Raw genomic sequence first — 24,421 nt, forward strand, 5'->3', positions numbered from 1 at the left:
AAGACAGAAAATACACTAAAACTTTAATAGTGATTATCCTGGAAGAGTGAGACGATTTTGTTTTCTATTTCTACAGGTTCACTAAATTTTCTACAGTGAATATGAGTAACTTCCATGACCAGAAAAAGGATGTATTTTTTAGAAAAGATCTCTGGGGACCTCGGAGAGAAGTTTCTGTGGGGTCGGGAAAGAGAGGAGCTGGGATGGGAAGACTCCCGCTACAAAGGTGGCAGGATGGGTGTCTGTTTCCAGATAGGAGACACCAGAGTACAGCACGTTTGTGTGCTACAGCGAAAGAACCACGAGAAAGGGAGAAGTTAAAAATGTGAACACAGGTTGGAGCCAAGAGGGGCCGAACCCCAGTGACGTCACTCCCATGGGATCACCCGCGGACCAGGGAGCTCCTGTTCGACCTGTATCGTCTCGGAAGTACAAGGGGAGAGAAGGAAAAGGAGAGTGACATTTGTAGCGGCTGCTATGCAGAGAAGAAACCTGGAAAAGGAGGAGACTGTTAGATGCATGCACTAAAGAATTGGACCACAACACAGGATAAGGGAGGAACCACCAGACACTCCTGCCTCTTCGTAAGCTCCTCCCTTCGCCTGAGCGTGCGGCGGAAGACGCACGCAGGAAGGGGCGGAGCCAAGGGCACTAAGAGCGCGCACGCGCGGGTCTCGCGAGAGCAGTAAAGGGCGGAAGCACAGTTAGTGCAGGATGCGGTTCCTGGTTGCGTTGATCCTGCTGAGCGTCGTAGTGGCGGGTAAGACCCCCCCCCACTCCCACCCTAAATAATCCCACTCTCACCCCTAGGCCCACCATCCTCACCGCCCCGGGTCGCTCTCTGAGCTCGCTACTTCCTTGCCGTAGTCACTCCTCCGCTTGCTATCACCCACCTCCCCCGTTTGCCAGTTGCCTCGGTTTCATCTAGCTTTGAGGGCTCCCTTCTCTTGGCCTCCCTCTCTTCAGGGCCAACTGGTTTCTCTGTTTCAGTAGACCTACGGCTAGAAAACTCTAGCCAGTCGCAGCCTCAGGCTACGGGAGACGGCTCTAGCAAGGGGAAGTCCCAGGTGCAGTCCACAGAAGATGACTCTAACAAGGAGAAGCCCCAGCTACAGTCCACGGGAGTTAACTCTAACAAGGAGAAGTCTCAACTGCAGTCCTCGGGAGACGGCTCTAGCAAGGTGAATCCCCAGCCACAGTCCACGGGAGACGGCTCTAGCAAGGTGGATCCCCAGCCACAGTCCACGGGAGACGGCTCTCGCAAGGTGGATCCCCAGCCACAGTCCACGGGAGACGGCTCTAGCAAGGTGGATCCCCAGCCACAGTCCACGGGAGACGGCTCTCGCAAGGTGGATCCCCAGCCACAGTCCACGGGAGACGGCTCTCGCAAGGTGGATCCCCAGCCACAGTCCACGGGAGACGGCTCTCGCAAGGTGGATCCCCAGCCACAGTCCACGGGAGACGGCTCTCGCAAGGTGGATCCCCAGCCACAGTCCACGGGAGACGGCTCTCGCAAGGTGGATCCCCAGCCACAGTCCACGGGAGACGGCTCTCGCAAGGTGGATCCCCAGCCACAGTCCACGGGAGACGGCTCTCGCAAGGTGGATCCCCAGCCACAGTCCACGGGAGACGGCTCTCGCAAGGTGGATCCCCAGCCACAGTCCACGGGAGACGGCTCTCGCAAGGTGGATCCCCAGCCGCAGTCCACGGGAGACGGCTCTCGCAAGGTGGATCCCCAGCCGCAGTCCACGGGAGACGGCTCTAGCAAGGTGGATCCCCAGCCACAGTCCTCAGGAGAGGGCTCTCGCAAGGTGAATACCCAGCCGCAGTCCACGGGAGACGGCTCTAGCAAGGTGGATCCCCAGCCACAGTCCTCAGGAGAGGGCTCTCGCAAGGTGAATACCCAGCCGCAGTCCACGGGAGACGGCTCTAGCAAGGTGGATCCCCAGCCACAGTCCTCAGGAGAGGGCTCTCGCAAGGTGAATACTCAGCCGCAGTCCTCCGGAGATGGCTCTAGCAAGGTGGATCCCCAGCCACAGTCCACGGAAGATGGCTCTAGCAAGGTGAATACCCAGCCACAGTCCACAGAAGATGGCTCTAGCAAGGTGGAGTCTCAGCCACAGTCCATGGGAGACAGCCCTAGTAAGGTAAAGCCCCAACCGCAGTCCACAGGACAGGGCTCCAGCAAGCAGAAGCCCCAGCCCCAGACCACGGGAGATGACCCTAGCAAGGAGAAGCTGCAGCAGCAGTCCTTGAACTCCAACAAGCTGGTCTCCAACCCCTCCTCTGATAACAAGGAACCCACCAATCCTGACTTAAACATACCAGCTGACAAAGATACCTCTCTGCATGCTTCTAGAGGTGAATCTGGGGAGACAGTATTACTGGACTCTGACCCCACTTCTCCACAGCAGGAGAGAGAAGGTAAGTCTTCAGAGCTTACAGAAGATGTGGAGCCCAAGAAGGCTGAGGAAGGCGATACAGAGCCTGAAGGTTCACCGCCCCAAGAAGAGAAAGAGATGCCCGGCCTTGCCTCCAGTGAGAACCGTGAAGGAACACTTTTGGATTCCATGGGTAGGGAGAATGATGACCTTTATAAAGACAGTCTTGGAAGTGCCAGTGCAGAGAGCAGCCACTTCTTTGCATATCTGGTGACCGCAGCCATACTTGTTGCTGTCCTCTATATTGCCTATCACAACAAGCGGAAGGTAAGTCAAGAGTTGCCTTAAGAAGAGGAATGGGATTTCCTCCACCCTGAAAGTTTGGTGTGTGGGCCGGTATCTATCACTCATCTGCCTATGAGCACTGGGGATTTTAAGACAAACTTCAGTTTATCCTCAGATTCTGCTACGGCTCTCTACTCTCATTTTATAAATGATTTGTTTTCATGTCAGATACCTTTGAGTGCCCTCTGCTGCTGTATTAGGTGCTAAGTAAGGACATTATTGTGATCTGACCTGAATTGGGGTCTCCTCCCATAATCTTAAACTTAGGTCCTTTACAGCCTTAGAGAACCTGAGTACCTGACAGTTCGTAAATACAGTACTCTGAAGATGGTGAATGATTTCTAGTTTCCTTTCCCAAGCTTTTACCTTCTGTCTGCAATGGCAGAAAGAATGGTTACATAGTCTTTGACATCAACAGCAGAGAGCCCAGGGACTGTCTTCTACAGTCAGTTGAGTTTCTGATTAGAAGAATGGCCGGAAATTGCATGGAGACACTCATCTTTTACTACTTTAGCAATGTTTGGTGTACAGTAATATCTGTTGCTTAGCAACCACTCTGATGACAAAACGATTGCATTTCGTATTGAGTCCTAAGAATTTAGTAGTTTCTACAGCCTGGTTAAAATTGGAGCGTTCAATTTGTCAGTATGCCTATGACTGTAAGGAATGAGGGAAGACGTTTAACAAAAAGGTGTTCCTTATTCTACATCCAGAAAGTAACCGTAGATGTGAAAGTGGTAAGGTTAAAGTGGAGCAAGTGTGGGGTGAAAAAGTACATTTGCAGATAAGAAATAATTATTGCTTGTGAGTAAAAAAGGAGTGTCTTATCCTAGAGCTTTCTGGGGAGGAGTTGGCAGATCTTTGTACTCTTGAGTAAATCATATAGACTCCCACAAGCCAAAGCCCAGAACAGTCTTCTTCCCATCTGTTACTTCATACTTAGTAGTATAAAAGATTCTGAGGTGACTGGAGGCCCTGTCCTCCTTAAAATTGTCATAACTTAAAGAGGTCTCTTTGTGGGTGTACTACTCTTTCACTGTCAGGGTCCTTAACAAATGTACCACCAGGTGATTACCTCTGATTTCAGAGACTGAGATATGTCATTGTAGAGTCACTTGTTAATTTCATTTTCCTTTCCCCAGATTATTGCTTTTGTGCTAGAAGGAAAAAGATCTAAAGTTACTCGACGGCCAAAGGCCAGTGATTACCAGCGTTTGGACCAGAAGGTAAGGAAAGAAACCCCAGGTCTGTGGGAGGGATAGGCAGTCTCAGATAGGCCCAGCAGAGCACTTACATTTGACACGATGGCCGTTGCCCCACCCTTTGCGGACCACAAAGTAGAGATGTCCATACGTACGTGTCTGCAATATGAGAGCTAGAAGAGACCTCCACGTGCTGTAAGTCAGCTCCCTCCCTTGACAGAAGAGGAAATTCAGGCCCAGAAACCTGATTCCTCCTCCCCGCCCCCGCACCGAAGTTCCCACTACAAATTTGTGTCAAAATCAAGACCTGATGGCAACCCCCTAGGCACCCATCCTGTGCTTTTTGCACCAAACCAACACTTCACAAATTTTAGTAGGCACATGAATCACCCTGGGAATTGTGATGAAAAGTCTGACTGATTACATATGGGTGGAATCTCTGCTTCTACGTTTCTAGGAAGTTCCCAGGTGACATCACATGCTGTGGAGCCATGCTTTAGGTAGCAGAGCATTTGACTACACTCCCCGAATACCAGTGAGTCCAGAAACATCTAGGCCTCCAACTCTAGAGATCAGCCCTACTAAACTGTGGACTCGATTTCCTAAGTGCAGCCAACTCACGCCTGCCAGAAAGCAAAGCATTACTTCCACCCCCACAGAGTAGGAGCTGAGCAGGATTCTCCCCAAAAGCAGCCTGAGTGGGAACAGGGTATTTCCACTGCCTTGCCAGCACACACCCCTCCTTTCCCCTTCTATGTAAGGACAGTCAGGACATTGGTAAATAGTACTTGGTGGCTTGACTGTAAGTTTTCCTAAGACTCCCTACAGGTAACGCAGTTCACATGTATAGCCCATACCAGCAACAGAATAAGCCACTCAGCTCCAAACACCTTTGCTAACTAGCCCAGTAGGTCAACTTCACAATTTAGCCTTGGCCTAGTACCTTTCTGGATAATTGACTTTAAGGATTCATTTCCCTTTCCTAATTAAAATGCACATGTAAACAATTCAAAACAACACAGAAATACTACAAAGCAGAGACCAGGATTTCCATATTCCTTTCACCAAGTGTGTATCTTTCTAGTATATGTTTGATTTCAAACTGACTTTAAAAATAATTTTATGTGCTTTTATTTTACCGATTGTTCTTTGTATGTTGGAGCGGCAGCTTATCTTAATTCTGAATTTTTTCCCCGAACTGCAACTCCTATAGGATCTTGTATTCCCCTAGATTCATAGCAGTGAGGTGTATTCACCTGGAAGGAGATTAATGTCACAAATGAATTGTGTTGCTCTCGTTTCAGATTTGATTTCTCTGTTCTTGAGAACTTTGTCCTCCCTGCTGATTTGTTTTTAAATCAAGAGAAATGAAGAAAAAAAAGTACTGTGACCTAAGAGACACCCCCTCCTCTAGGGTTTGGTGGCAAATCGGGCCTGGCAGAGGCGGGGGGTATTGCTTAGCTTTTTGCACCTGCACTTTGGTGACCTTGTACTCCTGTGTCCCCATCACCTATGCTGGTGTCTTCCATCCTTTCCTCCTCTGAGTGTGAGTAGAGGGAGCATGTGGGAAGCCAGCTATGACCAAAGGGAGACCTCAGCCCCAGGCAGGCTACTGCTGCTGACTGCCTTCCCTTGGGCCTTGGCCCTTTCGTAGTTACCCCTTGAAAACAGCATTGCACCCACCACAAGTTATCTTTGCAGACCTAGGAGAAAACTAGGTTGAAAAGTCAACCTAGGAGAAAACTCACCTGCAGGTTGAGGTGCTTCTGTACCAAGGCCTCATCTGGAGGGATGTGCCCTACAAAAGATGTAGAAGGTGAATGCTGACGGGCAAAGGGCTACTTTGAATACGTAATTCTCTTCAAAGGCTTCAGCAGCAAACCAAAACAGCTTTTAAAAAGTGCTTTATTGCCTGCAGTCCAACCTGTCTAGTGTAAGTTCTTCACGTTTTCCTGATATTTTCGTATTACTTAAGACAAAGTGAGTCAACTTCCATTTGGTTGTCCTGAGCATAAAACTGAACTTGGGGATTCTGGAAGTAAAGCTGTAAAGCCACGGTTCCCATCACAGATTTTTAAAAATATAGTTATGATTATTGAAAATACTGTGTTTGGCTATACTCATAATTGTAACAGGAACTTCTTAAAATAGGGTGAGCTCATACTTTGCAGCAGAAAATGTGCAGGAGGGTTTGGTTTTGATCTGCATTATTTTCCTAGGGTTTTTTGAAAGGTTTCCCATAAACTCTGTTTGACATTTGTTGCCTAAAATAGACAAATTAGACTTGTAGTCAGAAACTAACTGTACTGTCTCTTTTACCTTAATCCAGTTAATGGTTCTCTATCTGATATAGGATGTCAAGGGTAATTAGTAAAAACTCTCCTTCCATTCCATGTCAGAGGTTGTTAAAACTTAAGAAATTCAGAGAGTTCCCCTGGGGTAACTGAGGATCCAACATAGTGTTTTGGATCATTCTGTGGTTTGAAGTTTTACTTAAGTCCGTTCTAGCTGTGCTACCTATTATAGAGAGCCTAGAGAGAGTTGTTCTGCAGAGAAAAAAATGGAATTAGAATAGCTGATCTCAGGGAAATACAAAGAATGTGGGAAGTGAGGGGTGGGATGAATTCTGTGCTGCTCAAGTCATTCTGCAGAAAGGACCATCCTGTTGGAACATTACCTTGCACCTCACTTAAAACAGCATGGCTTTGAGTTGAGATTTATGGAGACAAGGAATAAATGCTCTCGGCGTCATGCCCTCTTCCTGTGCGTCAGTCTTACAACACTTTCCTCTGAGGAATTTTCTGTCCGGCTCTCCTAGCATTCTGTAAAACCACAGTTCCCCTTTGCCTACCTTTCCTTCTCCCCTCTGATGTTTTCTGTTTCTCCGTCTACACTAGCACCTTTCCTTCTACCTTTATGCATGCCCAGATTTCCCGTTCCCATCCATCCTGTTTGTTACTCCTTCCCTTCGTAACCTTTGTACACTCATGTCGGTCCCTGTCTTCCTACTAGTAGTGTTTTTCCTGAGGTTCAGATTGCCAAAGGTAATGGCTTATTCTCAAAGCTTAGTCTTCTTCTGGATAGAACCGAACATTATTGACCATCCAAATTGAAATTCCCCCCTTCTGGTTTCTCTGACTGACTGTCCTGGCTTCTAAGAACTTTGCTTTACCCTGTGCTGGTGGGGGAAGAGAGCCCTCAAAGGCTGGTTTCTCTCTTCCTTCATCTTCCCAGAAATTCATCCATCCCTCATCCTCTGAGTGAGTGACTCCCAAGTGTTTATCCTTGGCCTGGTTCCCAAAGAATCAAATCTTGTTGTGCGCTGTTAGTTTGCTCTGTTGGCACTAAAAACTGAAGTTCTCTCTAATACCCATCAAGCTGCCCATCTCAGCTGCCCATTTTATTTGTCTCAGCTCCAAACTGTGGTCTTTTACCATTTTTATCTGTTACAACAGACCTATCCATTAACAACAACAAGTCTCCAGTATAATCTTTCTTTCCATTTTCCTTGCTTTCCTGTCGTCGCACCCGCACCATTTCACTTCTCTCCTGAATTCCCAATCCGCCCAAGAGCCATCCTAACTGGTCCTCCTGTCCATCTTCTCTCATGTACAGATTGATCTTTCCAAATCCTTGCCCTGATCTAAAGCTTCTGTCTACCTCTCATGGCTTAGAGAATCTAGCTTTATAGACTGTAGTGTTCAGGACTCTGCAGATGGGCACTTTCTTGCCAGGTTTTCTCTGCATCCTGCCCAGGCCAAAGGCTCCTCTTGTCAGGCCCATCTAGGCCTCTGTGCCTTTTTGTTGTTGCTGTGCCCTCCATTCCCTGGCTTCCGTGGTTGTTCTTCAGTCAGGGCACACTCCTTTCTCTTCTTTCACTTGCCTCCCCAGATGTTTCTTCAGGCCCCAGCTCAGGTTTTTCCATGCCACCACGTGATTGTTGGCTTTTCCATTCTATTCTAATAACTCTTAATAATGCCAATCACAAATTTTGTAACTCCAGCAAAAAAGAGCAGACTTATCTGATGTCTGTATCTGGTCTCTCCTCCCCAAAACGAAGCTACTTGCAGGAGTGCCCTTGGCACCACCTGCATAGCTGCCTAGTGTAGTGACATCCCCTAGGTACTTCAGGAGTTCAGTGTCTTCTTGCAGAGACATTTTCCTTGTTCAGGACGTCTGAATGTGACTTAACCTGACGTCTCATACAGCTCTTCCTGGCTACTGGTTGCTGTCCCTTACTGATAGATTTTGCTTGTAAGGAGGGTGAGCAGAAAGAAAGATTGGTTTCAGGAACCAAGAGGGTTGGCACCAAGTGGATGCATAAGGATTCTGTGGAGTCCGCATAGTTCCATTTTTTGAGCATCCGAGAAGTATCGTTTCTTGTGCTAAAAGAGTACAATAGAATTTAAGCTTCACTGTAGAAATTACACTGAAGGAACTCTCTCACACCAGCGGAAAACTTTTCTCAGTAGTTGTCCTTTTGAAAATAAACTATTGATAGCATGTTTTTCTAGAGGTGGTGTGGATGAGGGTGAGCTGGCTTGAGGCATCTCTCAAGGTGGGGGCGGGGGGTGGGGAAGGGTAGGGGTGGGCAGGGAAGTCCCTGGAGCCACGAGAAGCACCGCTATCTAGACAGCTATGTCTTTCCTGCCCCAGCCTTTGGTTGAAAATTGATTTCTAGTAGGAGGAATCTGTGTTTCAGTCATGGATGTCAGTAGAGGGGTTTCGTTTCTTGCTACAGATTACTGAGTAGAATTATTTAAAGATGCTTTTCTGGACTCTGGGGGAACAAAGGCCAGTCTATCTAGAAAGGCTACAACAACTCGGAAAGACCTGACAATGAGCTATATGTATGCTGACGTTTCTTTTCCCATAATGGCTTTTAATGAAACGTTTGGTGATAGAATTATAAACCTCTAGAATTCCCCTGATAGTGATTCTCATTTTTTTCTCTACTTCATGACATCTAAATCAAAAAAGGAAGCCTGCTTCTTGTTTTTACAAGGTAACTTGATACATAATGCTGTTATGTATGTGTGATGAAAGCTAGCACACTTCGCACATGTTCTGAATCACTTGAACAGGGAAGAGAGTATCTTGTACACCAGACACCAGATCCTGGTGTTCTTCCAGCTGTTTTCTGAAAAGTCTTGCTGAGAAGGTTGCCTTTGACATTGCCTTGCTTGAGGAAGAATCCTGGGAAGAGATTTCCAGGTTCCATTTAACTATTCATCCAGAGCAAGACAGAATCTCAACTCACCTAGTTCCTCAAGACACCTGTGAATTTCCTAAATGTCCCAGTTGAGAAACTCCTCCGTAATAGTGTTGGGTCTGAGCTGTGTAGCTACAAGCTGCCAACAAAAGCAGCCTCCTCACACTTAGATATTCCTTTAATTCAGAAGTTTCTCATGTTAAATAAATGATTGTTGAAGTTGTCTCTCTTTTTTGTTTACCGGATTAGTAGAGTGCCACTGTTTTTGCAATGTTTTATATTTTCAGCTTTTTTAACTTAACTATATGATTACTTAATTTTATTTTTTTAAAGCTTATTTGGTCTAATGATAAGTATTTTTCAGTACGTAATGTTTTCCTGAGCTTCTCTGAATGCCGTTTCAATGTAGTTTTGTATCACTGCACAGAAACCAAAATAAATTTCAAATATTAAAGCTATAAAAACATTAAATTTATTAAAATGGCAATCAAATTGATAGAAATAAGGCCTAATACAAGTGAAAGGTCATTAAAAAAAAAAAAAAAACTTCAGCCTTTGTTCACCTTTCCATCCAGTCCCCTCCGTATGTACCAATAAATGGGAACACCATCCCTGACCTTTATACACTCGTTACGTAGCTTTCCACATTCTGATCCTGACTGATTTCCAGCCCCACTCCTCCCTGCCAGGCAGCCCATGTTCTAGGTCTAGGAGGTGGCTGGGTTATTTGTCTTACAATCAGTTACCTCTGTGGTTGTCATCTGCTGTAATCTTGGCCTGGAACATTCTTTCAGTCTGCTTCAACCCCCATGAACTCATCTTTCCAGTCCAGTGTTGTAACTGCTAACATCACCCTTTGCTGTGGATTTTTGGAAGATAAACTTTTGAGGCTCAGGTACTGAGCTCCATGAGGGTATCTTGGTGCTGACCCAGTGGAGACCCAATGTTACCGTGAAAATAAGGAAGACAAACCTAGGGCCCGGCTGCATGTGAATTGGATATTTCAATATATACTTCGCTAACGTCTTTACCCCCAACTCCCACAACCACATTGAGACTACCCTAGGTGTTTCCCCACCCTCTGAAAGAGCCACTGGAACCAACAAAAACGGGCTCTCTGGGGGCCTCTGAACCCACGGAACTACAACCAAAACCATGCCCAGGTTTTGACAAAAACCTCTCTAGGCACCCTTTTCCAACAGCAGTATGGAACTCCTTTGGTGCAGCAAGGAGAATGAAGAGAAGTCTCAGGACATCTGGCCCAATCTGCTTCAGCTGACCAAGACTACGGAGGGTTCTGTCCACCTGACCAAAAGAATATTCAGTTGGACTCTTCTGGGTTGGGAGGCGATGGGAGCGCAGTGTGCAAAGCACTGCTTGACCAAACAGGCTGCCCAAGTCACTGGGCTACCCCGGGCCTTTTACCAGGGATAGCAGTGTTAGCTCTGAGCAATCACCTGCCCAGCTGGAAGAGGTGCAACTTGAGAACTGTGATTGAAGAATTGTGACCTGTGTGTCAGACCTCTTCAGAAATCAAAAACAGATTAGAGTGCCTTATGCGAGGAAAGAACGAGTACAGGAAGCCATTATGGCTAAGTCCAGGGCTGTGCCATAGCACCAGCCAAATTCCTCAGACTCCACTCTGGACTAATTCTTCTGAGCCTGGATCCTTGAGTTGAGATTCTTAAGGTCTAGGTACAAGTTCCGCTTCAGGATGGTGCTGCTGCATAGTAGGGCCCCTTGCAAGGCCCCCACCAACCCACAGGTGAAGACATCCTGGCCTAGGAGACAAGAGCACAGGCCCATGAGCATCTTCCCCAAGCGGGGGGACAGGGAGCAAAGGCTCTCATGTTCATCCCTCCAAGCTAGGCCACCCACGGATGGCTTTACATCAGGACCAGGGTCCATAGCCTGCTGGGGTAGCCCATCCCCATGTGGAAGGCTGCAGGGGACAGTAGGATCTGCAGACAGAACAGAGTACTTTGGGTGACCGGGAGGCCCGGGGTTGTAGGCCCTAGAGAAATGGGGCAGTGTACCTGTCAAGTAGAGGTTGGGAATGGGGCTTTGGGCCCTCATGGAGGTCATCACATGAGGATGTAGGCGGTCCAGGTCATGGCTGGCCCCATAGCAGGCACCCCAGGGAGCAGCCAGATAGAACTGGTAGGTCAGCGGGGACCCTCCAACCACACTCTCCACCTGAGGAGACAAAAGGCAGCAGAGTGGGAGTGGGGCCTTGTGAGATCCTCGTTTCCTCCCTTTTCTGTTCTCAACTGAACTGTATGCCTGCATGGGTTCCCTGCCCTTCCCTGGAGCTTAGTTATTTCAGGGCTTTATTTCCCTCCCCAAAAGAAAGCAGAAATGGCACCGAGAGGTTTGTTGTCACTACCACATGGTCTGCCCGCCTACCTTCCCCTCCAGCTGTGGGAACAGTCTCATGACAACCGACAGAGAGGCTTCAACAAAGGAGTTTTTGAGTGTCTCATAGTCGCTGTTCCGCTTTCCCTCTGCCTTCTCCTGCCACTCTTCAAACCACTCATAGCAGGTGGGCACCAGTACGATCATCGTGGACCGGTCTGGGGACACAGCTGGGGTTACTAATGCCAGGCCCCTTCCCTGCTCCGGCCCCCGTGCCGCCCCCGACCAAAAGGCCCACCTGGGAACCGGTCCTCCCAAGTGGGATCCTTGGCTGAGGAGGAGGCAATGAAGAGGATGGGCAAGTGCTCTGCAGCCTTTTCCCTGGGCATCGAGATGTAGTGCTCCATCCTGAGGGTGAGGGCTGTGGCTGCCGATGCCAGGCCTTGGCTCCTCACTGCCACTGCCCCAAGGACAGGCCAGCCCCCGGGACCCCCCACAGGGATGAAGCTGAGGCCCACTCCCGTAACTGCTGCGGATTCTCCAGCGTCAGAGGAGGAGGCAAGAGCCCCGTGGGCTGTGGGCCCCAGCTGACACCCTCCCCCCCCCCCCCCCCCCATGCACACACACGCCTTACGCCTTGTCGAAGTCTGTGTCAAAATACACAAAGTAGTTGGTGGACTGCAGCCCCAAGTCCTCCTTGGTGCCTCGTAGGCCGATGAAAACACAGAAGGTGCTCAAGCCAGGCCGCACCATCTCCAGCTGCTGCCTCACGCCTGCCGAAGTGGAGGTGAGGGCCGTGTGAACACAGCCGGCGGGGGGAGCCGCTCCCTGCCCCGGAAGAACTTGCTTGCTTTATCTGCAGCCTAGCACCTGGCCATCTTCACAACTCTTGTTTTAACACTAAAGTAACAGTGTTGACAGGGCCTGCTCTTCTCTGTCTTCTGCCTGGTAAGAACACACCCCCGGGCTCCCACTCCTCTGCCCACCCCCCCCACTTCTGCTCTAAGCCCCCTTGAAGGCCCAGGAGGCCCAGCTTCTCTAAGCTGGCTCAGTGCCTGCAATCTTCCCTATTGGCTTTAAGTTATGAGCAGATTACTGGGCTCCACACTATACAGACCATACATACGAACAGTAGTTTGTTATAAGCCTTGATTTCCATATTACATTGAATACAAGCCATCTAGGGGCACCTGGGTGACTCAGCTGGTTAAGCATCTGACTTCGGCTCAGGTCATGATCTCGCGGTTTGTGAGTTTGAGCCCCGTGTTGGGCACTGTGCTGACAGCTCAGAGCCTGGAGCCTGCTTTGGATTCTGTGTCTCCCTCTCTTTCTGCCCCTCTCCTGCATGTGCGCTCGCTCTCTCTCGCTCTCTCTCTCTCTCTCTCCCTCCCTTAAAATAAGCATTAAAAAAAAGAAAATGTAGGGGCGCCTGGCTAGCTCAGTTGAGTGTCTGACTTCGGCTCAGGTCATGATCTCACAGTTCGTGGGTTCAAGCCCCACGTCAGGCTCTGTGCTGACAGCTCAAGCCTGGAGCCTGCTTTGGATTCTGTGTCTCCTTCTCTCTGCCCCTCCCCTGCTCACACTCTGTCTCCCTCTGTCTCTGAAAAATAAAATAAATGTTAAAAACAATTTTTAAAAATACCACCCCTCCTGAAATAGGTGTTCAAATAGTAACTATAAAGGAACAACCAGATTCACCATTAAAACAACAACAAAATGAAGATTTCAAAATTAAAAAAGCATTAAAAAAGAATACAAGCCATCCAATGAGCAAATATACATAATTCCTAATGTGCTGAACAGGCTGAACAAGACTTCAAAATGGTAAGCAACGCAGATGAACAAATGCCAACACCGTTCCTGCCAGCTGGCATTTTAGGTTCAGGTAGGGGAGGAGGGAAGAGCACTGTGGAAACAGGCAAGAGCCTCTGTGAGAGCCATCTGATGTCCCCTGGAGCTAAGCAGCTGGGCTCCCCCACCTCTCAACAAATGACTCCAGACCAGCCTTCTGGAAATGGCTCCCACAAAGTCTTACCTTTGTTCCCATTCCCAGGACCACCACCTGCCTGAGGGGTAACTGGGCCACTGGCTACTGTGCCTAATTTGTTAAACAAGTACTTGTTGAGGACCTAAAATGTGCTGAATCCTCTGCTAGGCTTTGGGGACACTACAAGGAATCAGATATGATGCCTGTCTCCTGGAAAAGAGGCTTTCCTGAAAGAAGCTGGCTTTCCTAACAGAGGCTACGAAGAGCTGAGTGCTATGTGTAGGGTGACCATAGGATTTATCATGCAAAACAGGCTTTTGAGAGTGAAAGGAGGCGGGATAGCAATTCCAGTAGGACCACAAGTAAGAGACTGACAGACCACTGGGCCATGGGGGCGCAATCAGGACAGAAGGGGAATGTGGGTTTCCACCGCCACAGGGAGGGATGGCGGGCTGCCCTGGGGCCGTAGGAGCACCTTCTCACCCGGGTTCCAGCATCTGGGGCTAATCTCACTGCCAGCTCCCCCTCTCCAGGTGGGATGGGGGTGATCATGGAGAAAACAGGGGGCCCAGGAGTGAAACCATCTAGGTCTCCAGAGGCCCTTAAGAACAGTAACTACCCCACCTAGCCCTTCCTTTCCCTTTTTCTCCAACTAGAAGGATGGGATCCAGGAACCACATACCTGGCAGAAAAATAGAACCTTGGGTCCCAAATAAGGCGCACAATTATATCCAGGCTTTTTTCTCCATGCCAGCCTCAGCTTCCCTTATTGATACTGTCCGATGAGTCTTCCCCACTCAAACAACTTCCTCTCCAAACCATCCCCAGGAACCTCCTGAAGGCCCAGCAGTGGACTTAAGAAAAGTGCTCCTATTCACAGAGGCTCCCTCTGCCTGACCACCCCACCTCCACACGACTCCAGCCAGCACTGCCTGCCCCAAAGGCCACCAGACATCTGGTTCTCAACTCTGAGAGGTAGATAGAGAACCCCCACCCCCAAAGCAGGTGGAAACAAAGGAGTCCCAGCACCTGGGGGTCTCCTGAGTTAAGCATCTTGGCTGCCACTGCCTGAAACGCTCTCAAACGGGGATTCATCTGAGGCAACATCCAACTGCTCCTCCTAAGGGGACAAATGGTTTTTCAGCCAGGTGGGGCTTGTGCCATTAGATTAGATACACAAAAGCAGTAAACACTGTAACTAGAGAAGGGAGGGCAAGCTAAACTTGTAACTCCTGACAGGGCGCCCTGGGGAGGAGGCAGGCAGGAGGAGGGGCACTGGGACCCATCAGAGCCAGGGTTCAGGGGTCCTGGGAGGCAGGGAGGCAGGAAGTACCAAGCGCAAAGTCTGCCAGCTGCCCTGCCACCGGCAAGTCTGCCACACCCCACACAGTGTGAGGGAGGACAGGCCTTCTCTGGCAACAGACGCCAGTTGAGGCCCAGCTGAGTGAAGCTCCACATTTCTCAGTCCGGGCGGGGCCAAGGACCCAGGCTTTCAAGTCAGAACCACCAGTGTTCTCATCTCAGGTTTGCTGCTTTCACCCGGGTGGCCTTGGGAAGTCACTTCACCCGTATGGGTCTCACTTCTCCTCCGGCCCCATAAACATTAGGATGATGACATCTGTCTCCCAGGTGGCAGTGAGGATCACGTGCCACGACAAAGGTAAAGCCTCTCACACAGACTTACCGAGGAAGGGCTAACCCACAGATATGCCTACTGCCCCTCACCCCCCAAAACCAGGCTTTTATTATGTTTGGACACAGCCTATTAGAAGAGAAGACTGCATTGAGGGTTATTTCTGTCCGGGCCCCAGATTTCAAGCACAAGCCCAGAGCTCAAGGGACAGAAGAAAGCTAGAAGGGTACTCCCGCAGCTTCAGCCCCAGCAAGTAGCTGGTTCTTGAAAGAGGTAAAAAAAAAAAAAAAAATAGAACCTTGGGTCCCAAATAAAGCACACAACAATTATAGCAAGACTTTCTTCTCCATGCCGGCCTTAGCTTCCTTTACTGATGTCAGACCAGGCTTTCCCACTCAAAGTAAGTGAAGAATTCAGGGAAAAAAGTAGGATTCATACCACAAACCCAAGCAGCGTCCCTTTAGGACGCTCCCCACCATCATGAACTATTAGCTCTAAGATCTGGGGAAGCTGAAAACAGGCAACAGACTTGAAAGAGAAGAGGGCAAAGCGGGTGAGGTTATAGGGGATAAAGGGTAAATATGCCAAGGACGGAATGAGAGATAAGGACCAAGGGGTCTGTGGGGGTGATTCAATACAAAGAAAGCTGCTTCCCAACCCCTAAACACAGAGGTCTTGCTGGGAACAGATGCTAGAGATGGGTGCTCATGCTCACCTGTTCTGCTTAAGGACGGTCACAGGGCAGTCAAGAGGAGCAAGAACACCAGCCTGGCTGGGCAGGCTAGCCCCAGAGGGGGCACTGCTAGGAGCTTTGAAGAGCAAAGTAGCCCAGTCTTTTACCTGGCAGACAGCGGGCATTCTCTGGCAGTAGGTACTTGTAGGTATTGAAGAGTCCTGCGTCAGAGATCACGATGGGGCAATAGATGTTCACCAGCTCCTGACCCTTCTTCACAGTGACACCTGCAGGCACAAGAGCTTGGCTGAGGTTCTTTGCACTCCAGGTTTTACACAGATCTCTCCCAGCCTACACTTTATCTTCTTAGACCTGGGCATCCAGCCCAGCTATGGTCAGGCAGGCAGGCTCCAGGCAAAACTGCAAAGCAAGTGAAACATCCTCAAGCATTCTCCGCCTAACCCCACAGTCACTTGTGCACTTACCTTCCCTGGCTCTCTCCCCACGCTATGTGGGCACCCTTTTCTGTAGCCATACCTCCACACTAACCGTGACAAAGCTCATGGGCTGAAGCCCTTCCACTGGAATCCCAGGCCCTTCTTCACTGCTGCCAGACTTCTATTTCCAAAATACTCTGAGACCCTCCAATGACACCGCAACCTCTGTAAGATAAACTCCAAAGTCTTGTACCAGCCTTCCAAGATCTGGTCCCTTCTGTGTCTCCAGCCTTGTCTCTGGCCACACGCACTAAACTATTAGGTGGCACCATATCAAACAGCTGATAGTCAACCACTTTGACCTATAAAAACAGTAGCATCTTTGGGTTCAACCTACTTCCAGACGCCTAAAAATAGTCAGCTCTTTCATGCATCTGTGCCTTCGCACATTCTGTTCCCCCTGCCTGGAACATCCCAAAAGCTCGGGCTAGCTTCTTCTCACCCTTTATGACCTGCCTCAAGCACCTCTGCCCTCCTTCCTCTATCCTTAGTCTGTACCTCTGTATGACACTTTACATCTCAATGATCTATCCTACGATTAGAAACTTCTTGAATTACAGATTTTCTTTATAGCCATCTCATCTTTTTATCTCCATCTTTTATCACCTAGCACCTGAAAAATACGAGTAATATTCTGAACTGAATTTAATTGAACTGATAAACCCACCTTGCTTCAAGGACCTCTTCTGGCTGGAAGAGGAACTTGCTTGTGGACATCAGAGAAAAATCTCACACAACCAACCACCTCTCCGGTCTCACCCAGCAACTTCCTAGTCTCTTCTACAAATGTATTCTCAGAGATCGCTGCTGACCTTTTCTCCCTTGATTTTTTTGTGCAGTGGGCCATCCACACACCTCCTCCTTGAAAGACTTCTCTGGCGAATTCACTGTCACACCAGCCCTCTTCTTTCAGGTCTCTCTCTGTCTCCTTCCCTGATGTTTCTTTAAGCACCCCCTAATCATGGATGGCCTATTCTGTTTACCAGAGTCCTTCCCTGCACACACCCTCTCCTCACAGAATTCATCCACGGTGGAATTCTGATGCTCTGGGCAGGTGGCAGTAAAGACCTGAGCCAGGATAACGAGATTCTAGGCTCCACTCTGCCATTTACAGGTTGAGGGCAGAGGATCTCGCTGGCCTCCACAATGCCCTTTCAAGTGCCCAGGTTATTTATTCATCCCACCAACCACTAAACAAACATGTATGGAGCCTCTATTATGTGCTAAGATCTACAGGCATAAAGACACAGCCCCCAGGGTGCCCGGATGGCTCAGTCAGTTAAGCATCTGGCTCTTGACTTTGGCTCAGGTCATGATCTCACAGTTTGTGGGTTCGAGCTCCACGTCAGGCTCTGTGCTGGTGGTGCACAGCCTGCTTGGGTTCTCTTCCTCTCCGTCTCTCTCTGCCCCTCCCCTATTGGTGTGCTCTGTCTCTCTCTCTCTCTCTCTCTCTCTCTCTCTCTCTCTCAAAATAAATAAACAAACAAAAAAAAAAGACACAGCCCCTACATTCAAGGGGATCTTGGATTACTGGATCCCTATCTTTGCCTATGGAATAAATGATCAAATACTGGTCTTTGGGGACCATGCAATCCTTTATCCTTCCTGCGTCCTTTCTAATCGCTTTCCCTAAGCCCCTGCTCTGGGCAATTTTAGCCCTGAACTCCCCGTGAGGAGGTCGGTTTTTCTATACCTTGTGCTTGTTTCTCTCTGCACCCCACTTCTCTTCCACCCCAGCCCAGGAGCCATGAAGCACGATGAAGGGCTCTCACCACAGGCTTTCCCAGTGGAGTCCAGCAACACACTCTACACAATAGCGCTGGTCAGGACAGCGCCCCCAGCCCGCTGAATCACAGGGATGGTGTGGAAAGCGATCTCACTGGTACCCCCTCGGGGATAAAAGGCCCCTTCCATGTAGTGGTTTATCACCAGAGCGTGCATGGAGAAGGCACTGTGCCTGGGGGTCACACCTACAGAAGGAAGGAAGGGGCGATGAGGCAAGAGCAGGCGGCAGCAGCATTTAAAGAGGAAGACAGATTCCTGTCAAAAAGCACGCAAGCCTCAGTCTGCCCACCCCAGGATCCAAATGATCCCCAGGGCTAAGGGCAGCCAGAGGGCCTATCTATTGCCATCCAAACACAGGGTACCTTACAGATCCGGGGGCCAGTGGGAATGTCCTCCCTCAAAGTGACATGCTGCGGAGATGAGGGAGGACACGGTTGGCTGAAAAGGAAAAGCATCCAGGGCATGGCGCAGGGAATGTGTGCCAGGGAGTCCAGCAGGTAGGTGGACAGACTTCTCACCCAAGAGCTCCAGAGGGCCTTGGGTTTATCCTGCTCCACTTCAGTCAGTCAGGCAGGTTCAGGAAGAAAGATTGAGAGCCAAGAGGGCAACACTTCCTCCTCCAGGAGCCGCCCAGGACTCCAGGCCAGTACCCACCGTAAGTGGGGAAGATGTAGCTGAGCACCGCCCGGAGCTCCGGGGAGGCCGGCAGCTGCCGCAGGACCTCATCCAGGCTCTGGGTGGAAGCACGAAGAAAGGCAGAGAAATGGGTGAGCAGCCCCCACTTGCTGAGGAGCTGAGCTATGCGCAACGGGAGGGTCTTCAACAAGATGGCCAGGACGACTCTGTGGGACACAGCCTGAGAAAAAAAATAAGCAGCGAGGAGCCACTGTAACGGAATCACCATTCCAATGGCCTGCATACCAGCCCAGCACCGGGGCCCAGCAACATTTAGCCCTGGCCGAACTTGGATTTTTAAAAATCTGTACTCTGTGAATTTTTCCCATTCCACATTCAGATGAGTCCTTTTCTGCATTTCGGTTTCCTGCCCAAATTCCTTTCGAAAAATCCCATCTGGTCTCAGATGAAGTAAAAACGGGTGTGTTCTGACCACACAGAAGCCAGCTTAGTCCAAAAGGAGAACACGGTTCCTGTCCTCCCCCCAACCCCTCCCGCCAGAGGCCAAAGTGAGAGTGGCTGCTGTCAAGTCCAGCCTCCAGAGAAAGGGCCCAGCTGGGCAGAGGCCAACTAGGGTAGGGCTAAGTTCAGGGCAGACTTGACCGGTCCTCCCTTTCTGCCTCGCCCACCGGTCACTGCACTAATGAAGGTCAGCCTTGTCAGGAATAAACGGGGGGTGGGGGTGGGGGGTCCTCAGCACATCCATGTTACCTTAACCAGCTTTATATATTTGTCAATGGCAGCTTCCTCCTGGGGAAACTTCTCCTTGAGGCCCTGAATGTAAGCTTTCTTCCCACTGTACATGGGGAACTCTTTTCGGCCGTTGGTTCCTTCTAGTACCATGATGTCAAACGGAGAAGACAAGGCGACCCATTCCAGCTGCCCCTCAGTGATCTGGTCCAGGATAAGACGGCTACTCTTGCCCTCTTGCATGTGCCCGACATAATGGATTCCTGTTGGGAGACAGAAGAACAAGGTGTCATAGGGATAAGGGAGCCGATCCCTGGAACGGTAGATAAAAGAAGCGAAATGAAAGAGGTAGTCCTGCATGGCTGAGTCTGTGCCCGGAGAGTGCTACCCACAACTTTCTGTGGGGAAGTGCTGCAGCAGAAACCACCAGATCTCTACCCAGTTCAGCTCCCCGCAGTGATGGCTGTCAGACAAAGAAAGTGGTGCCCAGAGAGAAGCTGGGGCCTCCAGAACAACAGAAACGTCCAGTGTCATCCCACAGTGGCTGCTCCAAGCCTCCTAAAGATACAGCCATGTTCCCAACCCCTTCCCACACAAGCCTTACCTGTGTCAAATTCCAGGCCATTCTTTCCAAAAGTATGACAACAGCCTCCTGCCTTGGTATGTTGTTCCAGTACCAGAACTCGCTTGCCAGCTTTGGCTAGAATCGCAGCTGCAGCCAGGCCCCCAAAGCCACTGCCGATCACCACTGCATCCAGCTTCTTTGGCACTCGGCTGACTGAGAAAGCTGCAGCAGAGGGAAGAGTTGGAGGGTGAGCTTCTCAGGCAGGGGCAGCAAAAGAGCAAAGACACGGAAACCAGGAAGGCTCTGCTAGCTTATACAATGCAAGAAAACTCCAGTGCAGTTTGGCATGGAGCAACCGACTAAAATATCTCAAACATTGCACCTGGGAAATACTCAGGACCAGCCAGGCAGATTAAAGACAGTGATTTGGTCTTACTGGAGCCGATTTAACTAAAACCAATATGTACCTGGGGATTTTACCTACTTTAAAGAAAACAAACAAATCACAAACAGAAACAGAAAGCTGACAATAATAATACAGGCTGAGAAACTTAAGTGCAGATAGAGAGCTAGGGAAGAAAGAAACAAGGAAACGGGGGACACAGGAGAGTGCTGTGGGCAGACTATGGCTCTTGGAATTGTCCATTCGTAAGTCGGTTATCTTTGAAAAATACAGGGTCTGTAGGCACCAGCGGAACAGCCTGGTCCTATGATGGTTCTTCAAGATCCTGAAGCAGAGGCTTGAGCAGGACAGAGCTGAGAAATCATTGCACCACCCTTTCATATCAGAGAAGTCTGGAGGCAGAACTCAGGGATCAGCACCTAAGCAAGATAAAAGGACAGCACATGGTGCCACGTGGGCACTTCAACACGTGATCTGTTCTTTAAAGATCATTATTGAAGAACTGAGATTTGGAATTTTTCCAAGCTGCAAGAGAACTTGGGAAACTTTTAACTTTTCAAACATTTTTAGAAAAACGTCTAGGGCGCCGGGGTAGCTCAGTCGGTTAAGTGTCCGACTTCAGCTCAGTTCATGATCTCGCAGTCCCTGAGTTCGAGCCCCGAGTCGGGCTCTGTGCTGACAGCTCAGAGCCTGGAGCCTGCTTCGGATTCTGTGTCTCCCTCTCTCTCTGCCCCTCCCCTGCTCACACTCTGTCTCTCTCTCTCTCAAAAATAAACATTAAAAAAAGAAAAAAAAAAGAAAAACGTCTAGTGAAAAACACATTTTATATCACAATTCAAAATATAAATAAGTATATAATCTAAATAACGGGAGTTGAAGTTTCACAATAACTGAAATAGAAGTATTACAGAACTATGTATGATGACTCTGATATTTTCTGTTCTACTACATTTTGAAATACAACCTACTAAATCCAGTTCATGATCCACTAATAGATCACACAACCTGGCTGGAAAAAGTTACATCAGTCATCTCATTTTTATTTATTTTTTATTTTTTTTAATGTTTATTCATTTTTTGATAGAGAGAGTGTGGGTGGGAGAGGGGCAGAGAGAGAGGGAGACACAGAATCTGAAGCAGGCTCCAGGCTCCGAACTGACAGCACAGAGTGGGGCTTGAACTCACGGACCGTGAGATCAAGACCTGAGCTGAAGTCAGACGCTCAACCAACTGAGTCATCCAGGTGCCCCAGTCATCTCACTTCTAGACCAACCCGAGAGAAGTGGAATGATTTGCTAATAATGGCTATGCAGTAAATTAATGACAGAATCCAAGCTAAAACCCTCATCTCAGAAGTTCAGACTAACAGTCTTTCCACTTAAAACAGTATTGTCTCCGCCTGTGTCACAAGATGTGTCACACAGAATTCTAAAATTTACAAGTGGGAGGGACCTTGGAGATCAAAGAGGAGATCTAACTTTTTTTTCTTAAAGCAGCACAACCCTTTCTTTAAACCTTATGAGGAACCCCAAAGTATGTTCTAAAGATGATAGTGGAGATACTCTGGTTGACCAAAGAGCAGCTCTCAGCCTGAGGCACCCTGTTGAGCCTCTCCCAAAGTTTTAGAACCAACCATAAGAGTTGGGACGAGGCATAGCCACTCAAATCACTTGATGGGCGAAATCCAATTTCCCACATGGGTTGGAAGAGATGTGCAGCTCCTCCATGCCCTTGAGCCATGGGGGAGAGTAAGGGGAAAAGTTAAGGTCTTATAACCAAGTGGGGGAAAGGTCTCTTCTTGTCTATCCTGCGGGTCGTGGACCTGTTCCTGGCTATGCCATTGGTGAGGGAGCATGAGGCAGGCTGAGGGGCAAAACACAATTTAGTACCCCCCCCCCCCAAACACACACACACCCAACTCCAGGTGGGATCTGTGTGATAATCCTTGGACACTCCTGGCTACCCAAGAACAAAGGAAAAGGGTTTAAGTGCTTGCCATGGTGATGTGGGAAACTAAGGTAAATGAAAAATTAAATTCCCTTACTGCCTACAGCCCATTGACGAGTCCTTGAAATTGGTAGAGTGACCTCCCTGTCGGGGCTTAGCTGTTTCGATGATGGCACTTTGCTAGGGGCAAAAGAGAACCTGAGCTTAGCATTGTCACAACCTTGAGGACCCATCTTGTAAGTCTACTTCCTTTATCTCAATTACCCCAAAATATATGTTGGCAATCATACTCCAAGCATATGGCCTCCCAATATACATCTATGTATAGATGTAACAGAACCTCTCATGACTGAGGTTCTGTTAAACGGTAATTGGTGTTTCCCTAGCAACAGCTCACCCCTCAAGGTCCTAGAAATCTTGCTTCCAAAATACCTTAGCGACTTACTCTATCCCTGACCCCCTCCCAACCTGAGGGTATATAATGAGTTAACTGTCACAACCTCAGTGCAGCTCTTCCTGTCCATGGGTCCTGTCCCTGTGCTTTAATAAAATCACCTTTTTGCACCAAGAATTTTTTCTTGGCCCCAGGCTCAGGACCACCCCACCATCACCCCCAAAACTTCATCGCCATGACCTCAGAAAGCGGAGGACAGGACCCCCGCCCGTGGGGCCACTATGGCCTGGGGGCCTGCTTGGGCAAAGTCTGTCACCCGTAGGAGACACGAAAGCGGGGTGCCTCCACTTTCAAGGAAGCCCTCCCAGCACTTTACATATGGGGAAACTGAGGCCCAGGTGGGCAGCGGATCGCCGTGTTGGAATCGGAACGCAAACCTGAGAGGCCGCCCAAGTACAGCCTTGGAGCCCTTCTCGCTGACCTTGCTTGAGAACCTTTTTCCTGGCCTCTTTGTCGGTCACCAGCGGCGCGGAGGGCCGCCTGACGTCTTCGGAGAAGGGGTTCGGGGAGCTGCCTGCGAACGGCCGCAGGTGCCCTTTGCAGAGGACCGCCAACAGCGGCACAACCAGCAGCAGCAGCAGCAGCAGCGAAAGCCACATAGCGCCGGCGGGGCCCAAGGACGGGGTCCGCAGACACGACCCCCAGCCTGTACTGCTGTGCCTCCGCCGCGCGTATTTATCCTTCCCGGCCAGGAGGCGGGGGAAACATCGACCTTTGATCAGCCAGAACCTTTCCGGCCTGGAGCCAGGAGTCCGGCGTGGACTGGCCCTCCGGGCAGCTCGTACTCCTGCAGCGCCAAGTTTCCCAGGCTGCCGGGAGGCGGGGCGCTCCGGGCCCGGAGGCTGAGCCGGGACGCCGTGCGCACGCGCGGGGAGGGGCGGCCGGGGCTGACGGAGACTGGGAAGGCCCGGGAGCCTTGGCCGCGGCCCGCGATCCCCCAACTCTGCGGAGGACGCGTGGAGTGGAGATGGTCGTCCCGGACCTAGACCAGCCTGGGAGCTGCAGGCCCGAGAGAGAATCCCGCCCGGGACCCAGGATGCCTGGGTTCTGGTCCGCGCTCTGCCGAGGGCTCGCCGAATGACCCGAGGCAAGTTGCTTACATGTTTTCAGTACCTAGTGGCGAGGAGGTTTCCGTCCGGAATCCACACAGCCCCAGTCTGGCGGGGTTTCTTGATGGAGTGAGATTCCTGTTGAGATCGCGAGTCACAGCCGGCGAGCACCCAGCCCTGTGCCCCCACCCCATCCCCATCCCGCGATGGCCAATCGTTCAGCCCTGGACCGCGGCGGCCCTGTGGATGGCGTTGCCTGCGGCGGGGGCCTGGAGGCGCCCCCAAGCCGCAGATTGGGGCCCCACGGCCCCTACCCTCTTTCCGTGGGGTAGTGAGGGTCGGGGAGCTGCCAGCGACAAGCCTGATGAAAGGATTAAAGAAGGACTGTCAGACCTACGTGGTCATTTGTATTTAACGTATGGACCCAGTTACTGTATTAAATACCTATTCAGAGAGTGAAAGCTCCAGCAGGAAGTTTGAAAATCATATCCCTTAATGTAGCTCCTTGCCTAAAGTGGGTGCACCATAAATCCTTAATTTGGTAAAGGATCCGTCCTTAGAGGAAGGG

At 49.8% G+C, this 24,421-nt stretch overlaps 2 protein-coding genes across 3 annotated transcripts; one reads left to right on the forward strand and one right to left on the reverse strand.

Annotated features, from left to right (window-relative positions):
- Window positions 1-648: 648 nt before the first annotated feature.
- Window positions 649-9,598, forward strand: TGOLN2 (trans-golgi network protein 2). 2 transcript variants are annotated; one of them, XM_047853066.1, is made up of 4 exons: window positions 649-760; window positions 994-2,708; window positions 3,869-3,952; window positions 5,233-9,598. In XM_047853066.1, the coding sequence occupies exons 1-4, from the start codon at window positions 715-717 to the stop codon at window positions 5,236-5,238; spliced, it is 1,851 nt and encodes a 616-aa protein (XP_047709022.1). In that variant the 5' UTR covers window positions 649-714; the 3' UTR covers window positions 5,239-9,598. The 2 variants fall into 2 exon arrangements, with proteins under 2 accessions (XP_047709022.1, XP_047709021.1); XM_047853065.1 differs by having other exon boundaries at window positions 662-760; window positions 991-2,708.
- Window positions 9,590-23,630, reverse strand: RETSAT (retinol saturase). Its single transcript, XM_047853067.1, has 10 exons — window positions 23,226-23,630; window positions 20,040-20,222; window positions 19,457-19,698; window positions 18,725-18,926; window positions 15,956-16,075; window positions 12,130-12,268; window positions 11,794-11,903; window positions 11,547-11,713; window positions 11,177-11,336; window positions 9,590-10,921 (listed from the first exon to the last, which is right to left on the reverse strand). The coding sequence occupies exons 1-10, from the start codon at window positions 23,401-23,403 to the stop codon at window positions 10,788-10,790; spliced, it is 1,635 nt and encodes a 544-aa protein (XP_047709023.1). The 5' UTR covers window positions 23,404-23,630; the 3' UTR covers window positions 9,590-10,787.
- Between the last annotated feature and the right edge of the window lie 791 nt (window positions 23,631-24,421).

The sequence above is a fragment of the Prionailurus viverrinus genome, chromosome A3, assembly GCF_022837055.1.
Source record: "Prionailurus viverrinus isolate Anna chromosome A3, UM_Priviv_1.0, whole genome shotgun sequence".
NCBI lineage: Eukaryota > Metazoa > Chordata > Mammalia > Carnivora > Felidae > Prionailurus > Prionailurus viverrinus.

What these genes read in the sequence shown, in the direction of transcription:
- TGOLN2 (XM_047853065.1), top strand. Translation starts at nt 715, where the DNA reads ATGCGGTTCCTGGTTGCGTTGATCCTGCTGAGCGTCGTAGTGGCGG. An exon ending in GCTGAGCGTCGTAGTGGCGG is followed by an intron (nt 761 to 990) that starts GTAAGACCCCCC and finishes TCTCTGTTTCAG; the next exon opens with TAGACCTACGGCTAGAAAAC. An exon ending in CCTATCACAACAAGCGGAAG is followed by an intron (nt 2,709 to 3,868) that starts GTAAGTCAAGAG and finishes TCCTTTCCCCAG; the next exon opens with ATTATTGCTTTTGTGCTAGA.
- RETSAT (XM_047853067.1), bottom strand. Translation starts at nt 23,403, where the DNA reads ATGTGGCTTTCGCTGCTGCTGCTGCTGCTGCTGGTTGTGCCGCTGTTG. An exon ending in TGGCCTGGAATTTGACACAG is followed by an intron (nt 19,699 to 20,039) that starts GTAAGGCTTGTG and finishes GTCTCCCAACAG; the next exon opens with GAATCCATTATGTCGGGCAC. An exon ending in TCCCAACCTCTACTTGACAG is followed by an intron (nt 10,922 to 11,176) that starts GTACACTGCCCC and finishes CTTGTCTCCTAG; the next exon opens with GCCAGGATGTCTTCACCTGT.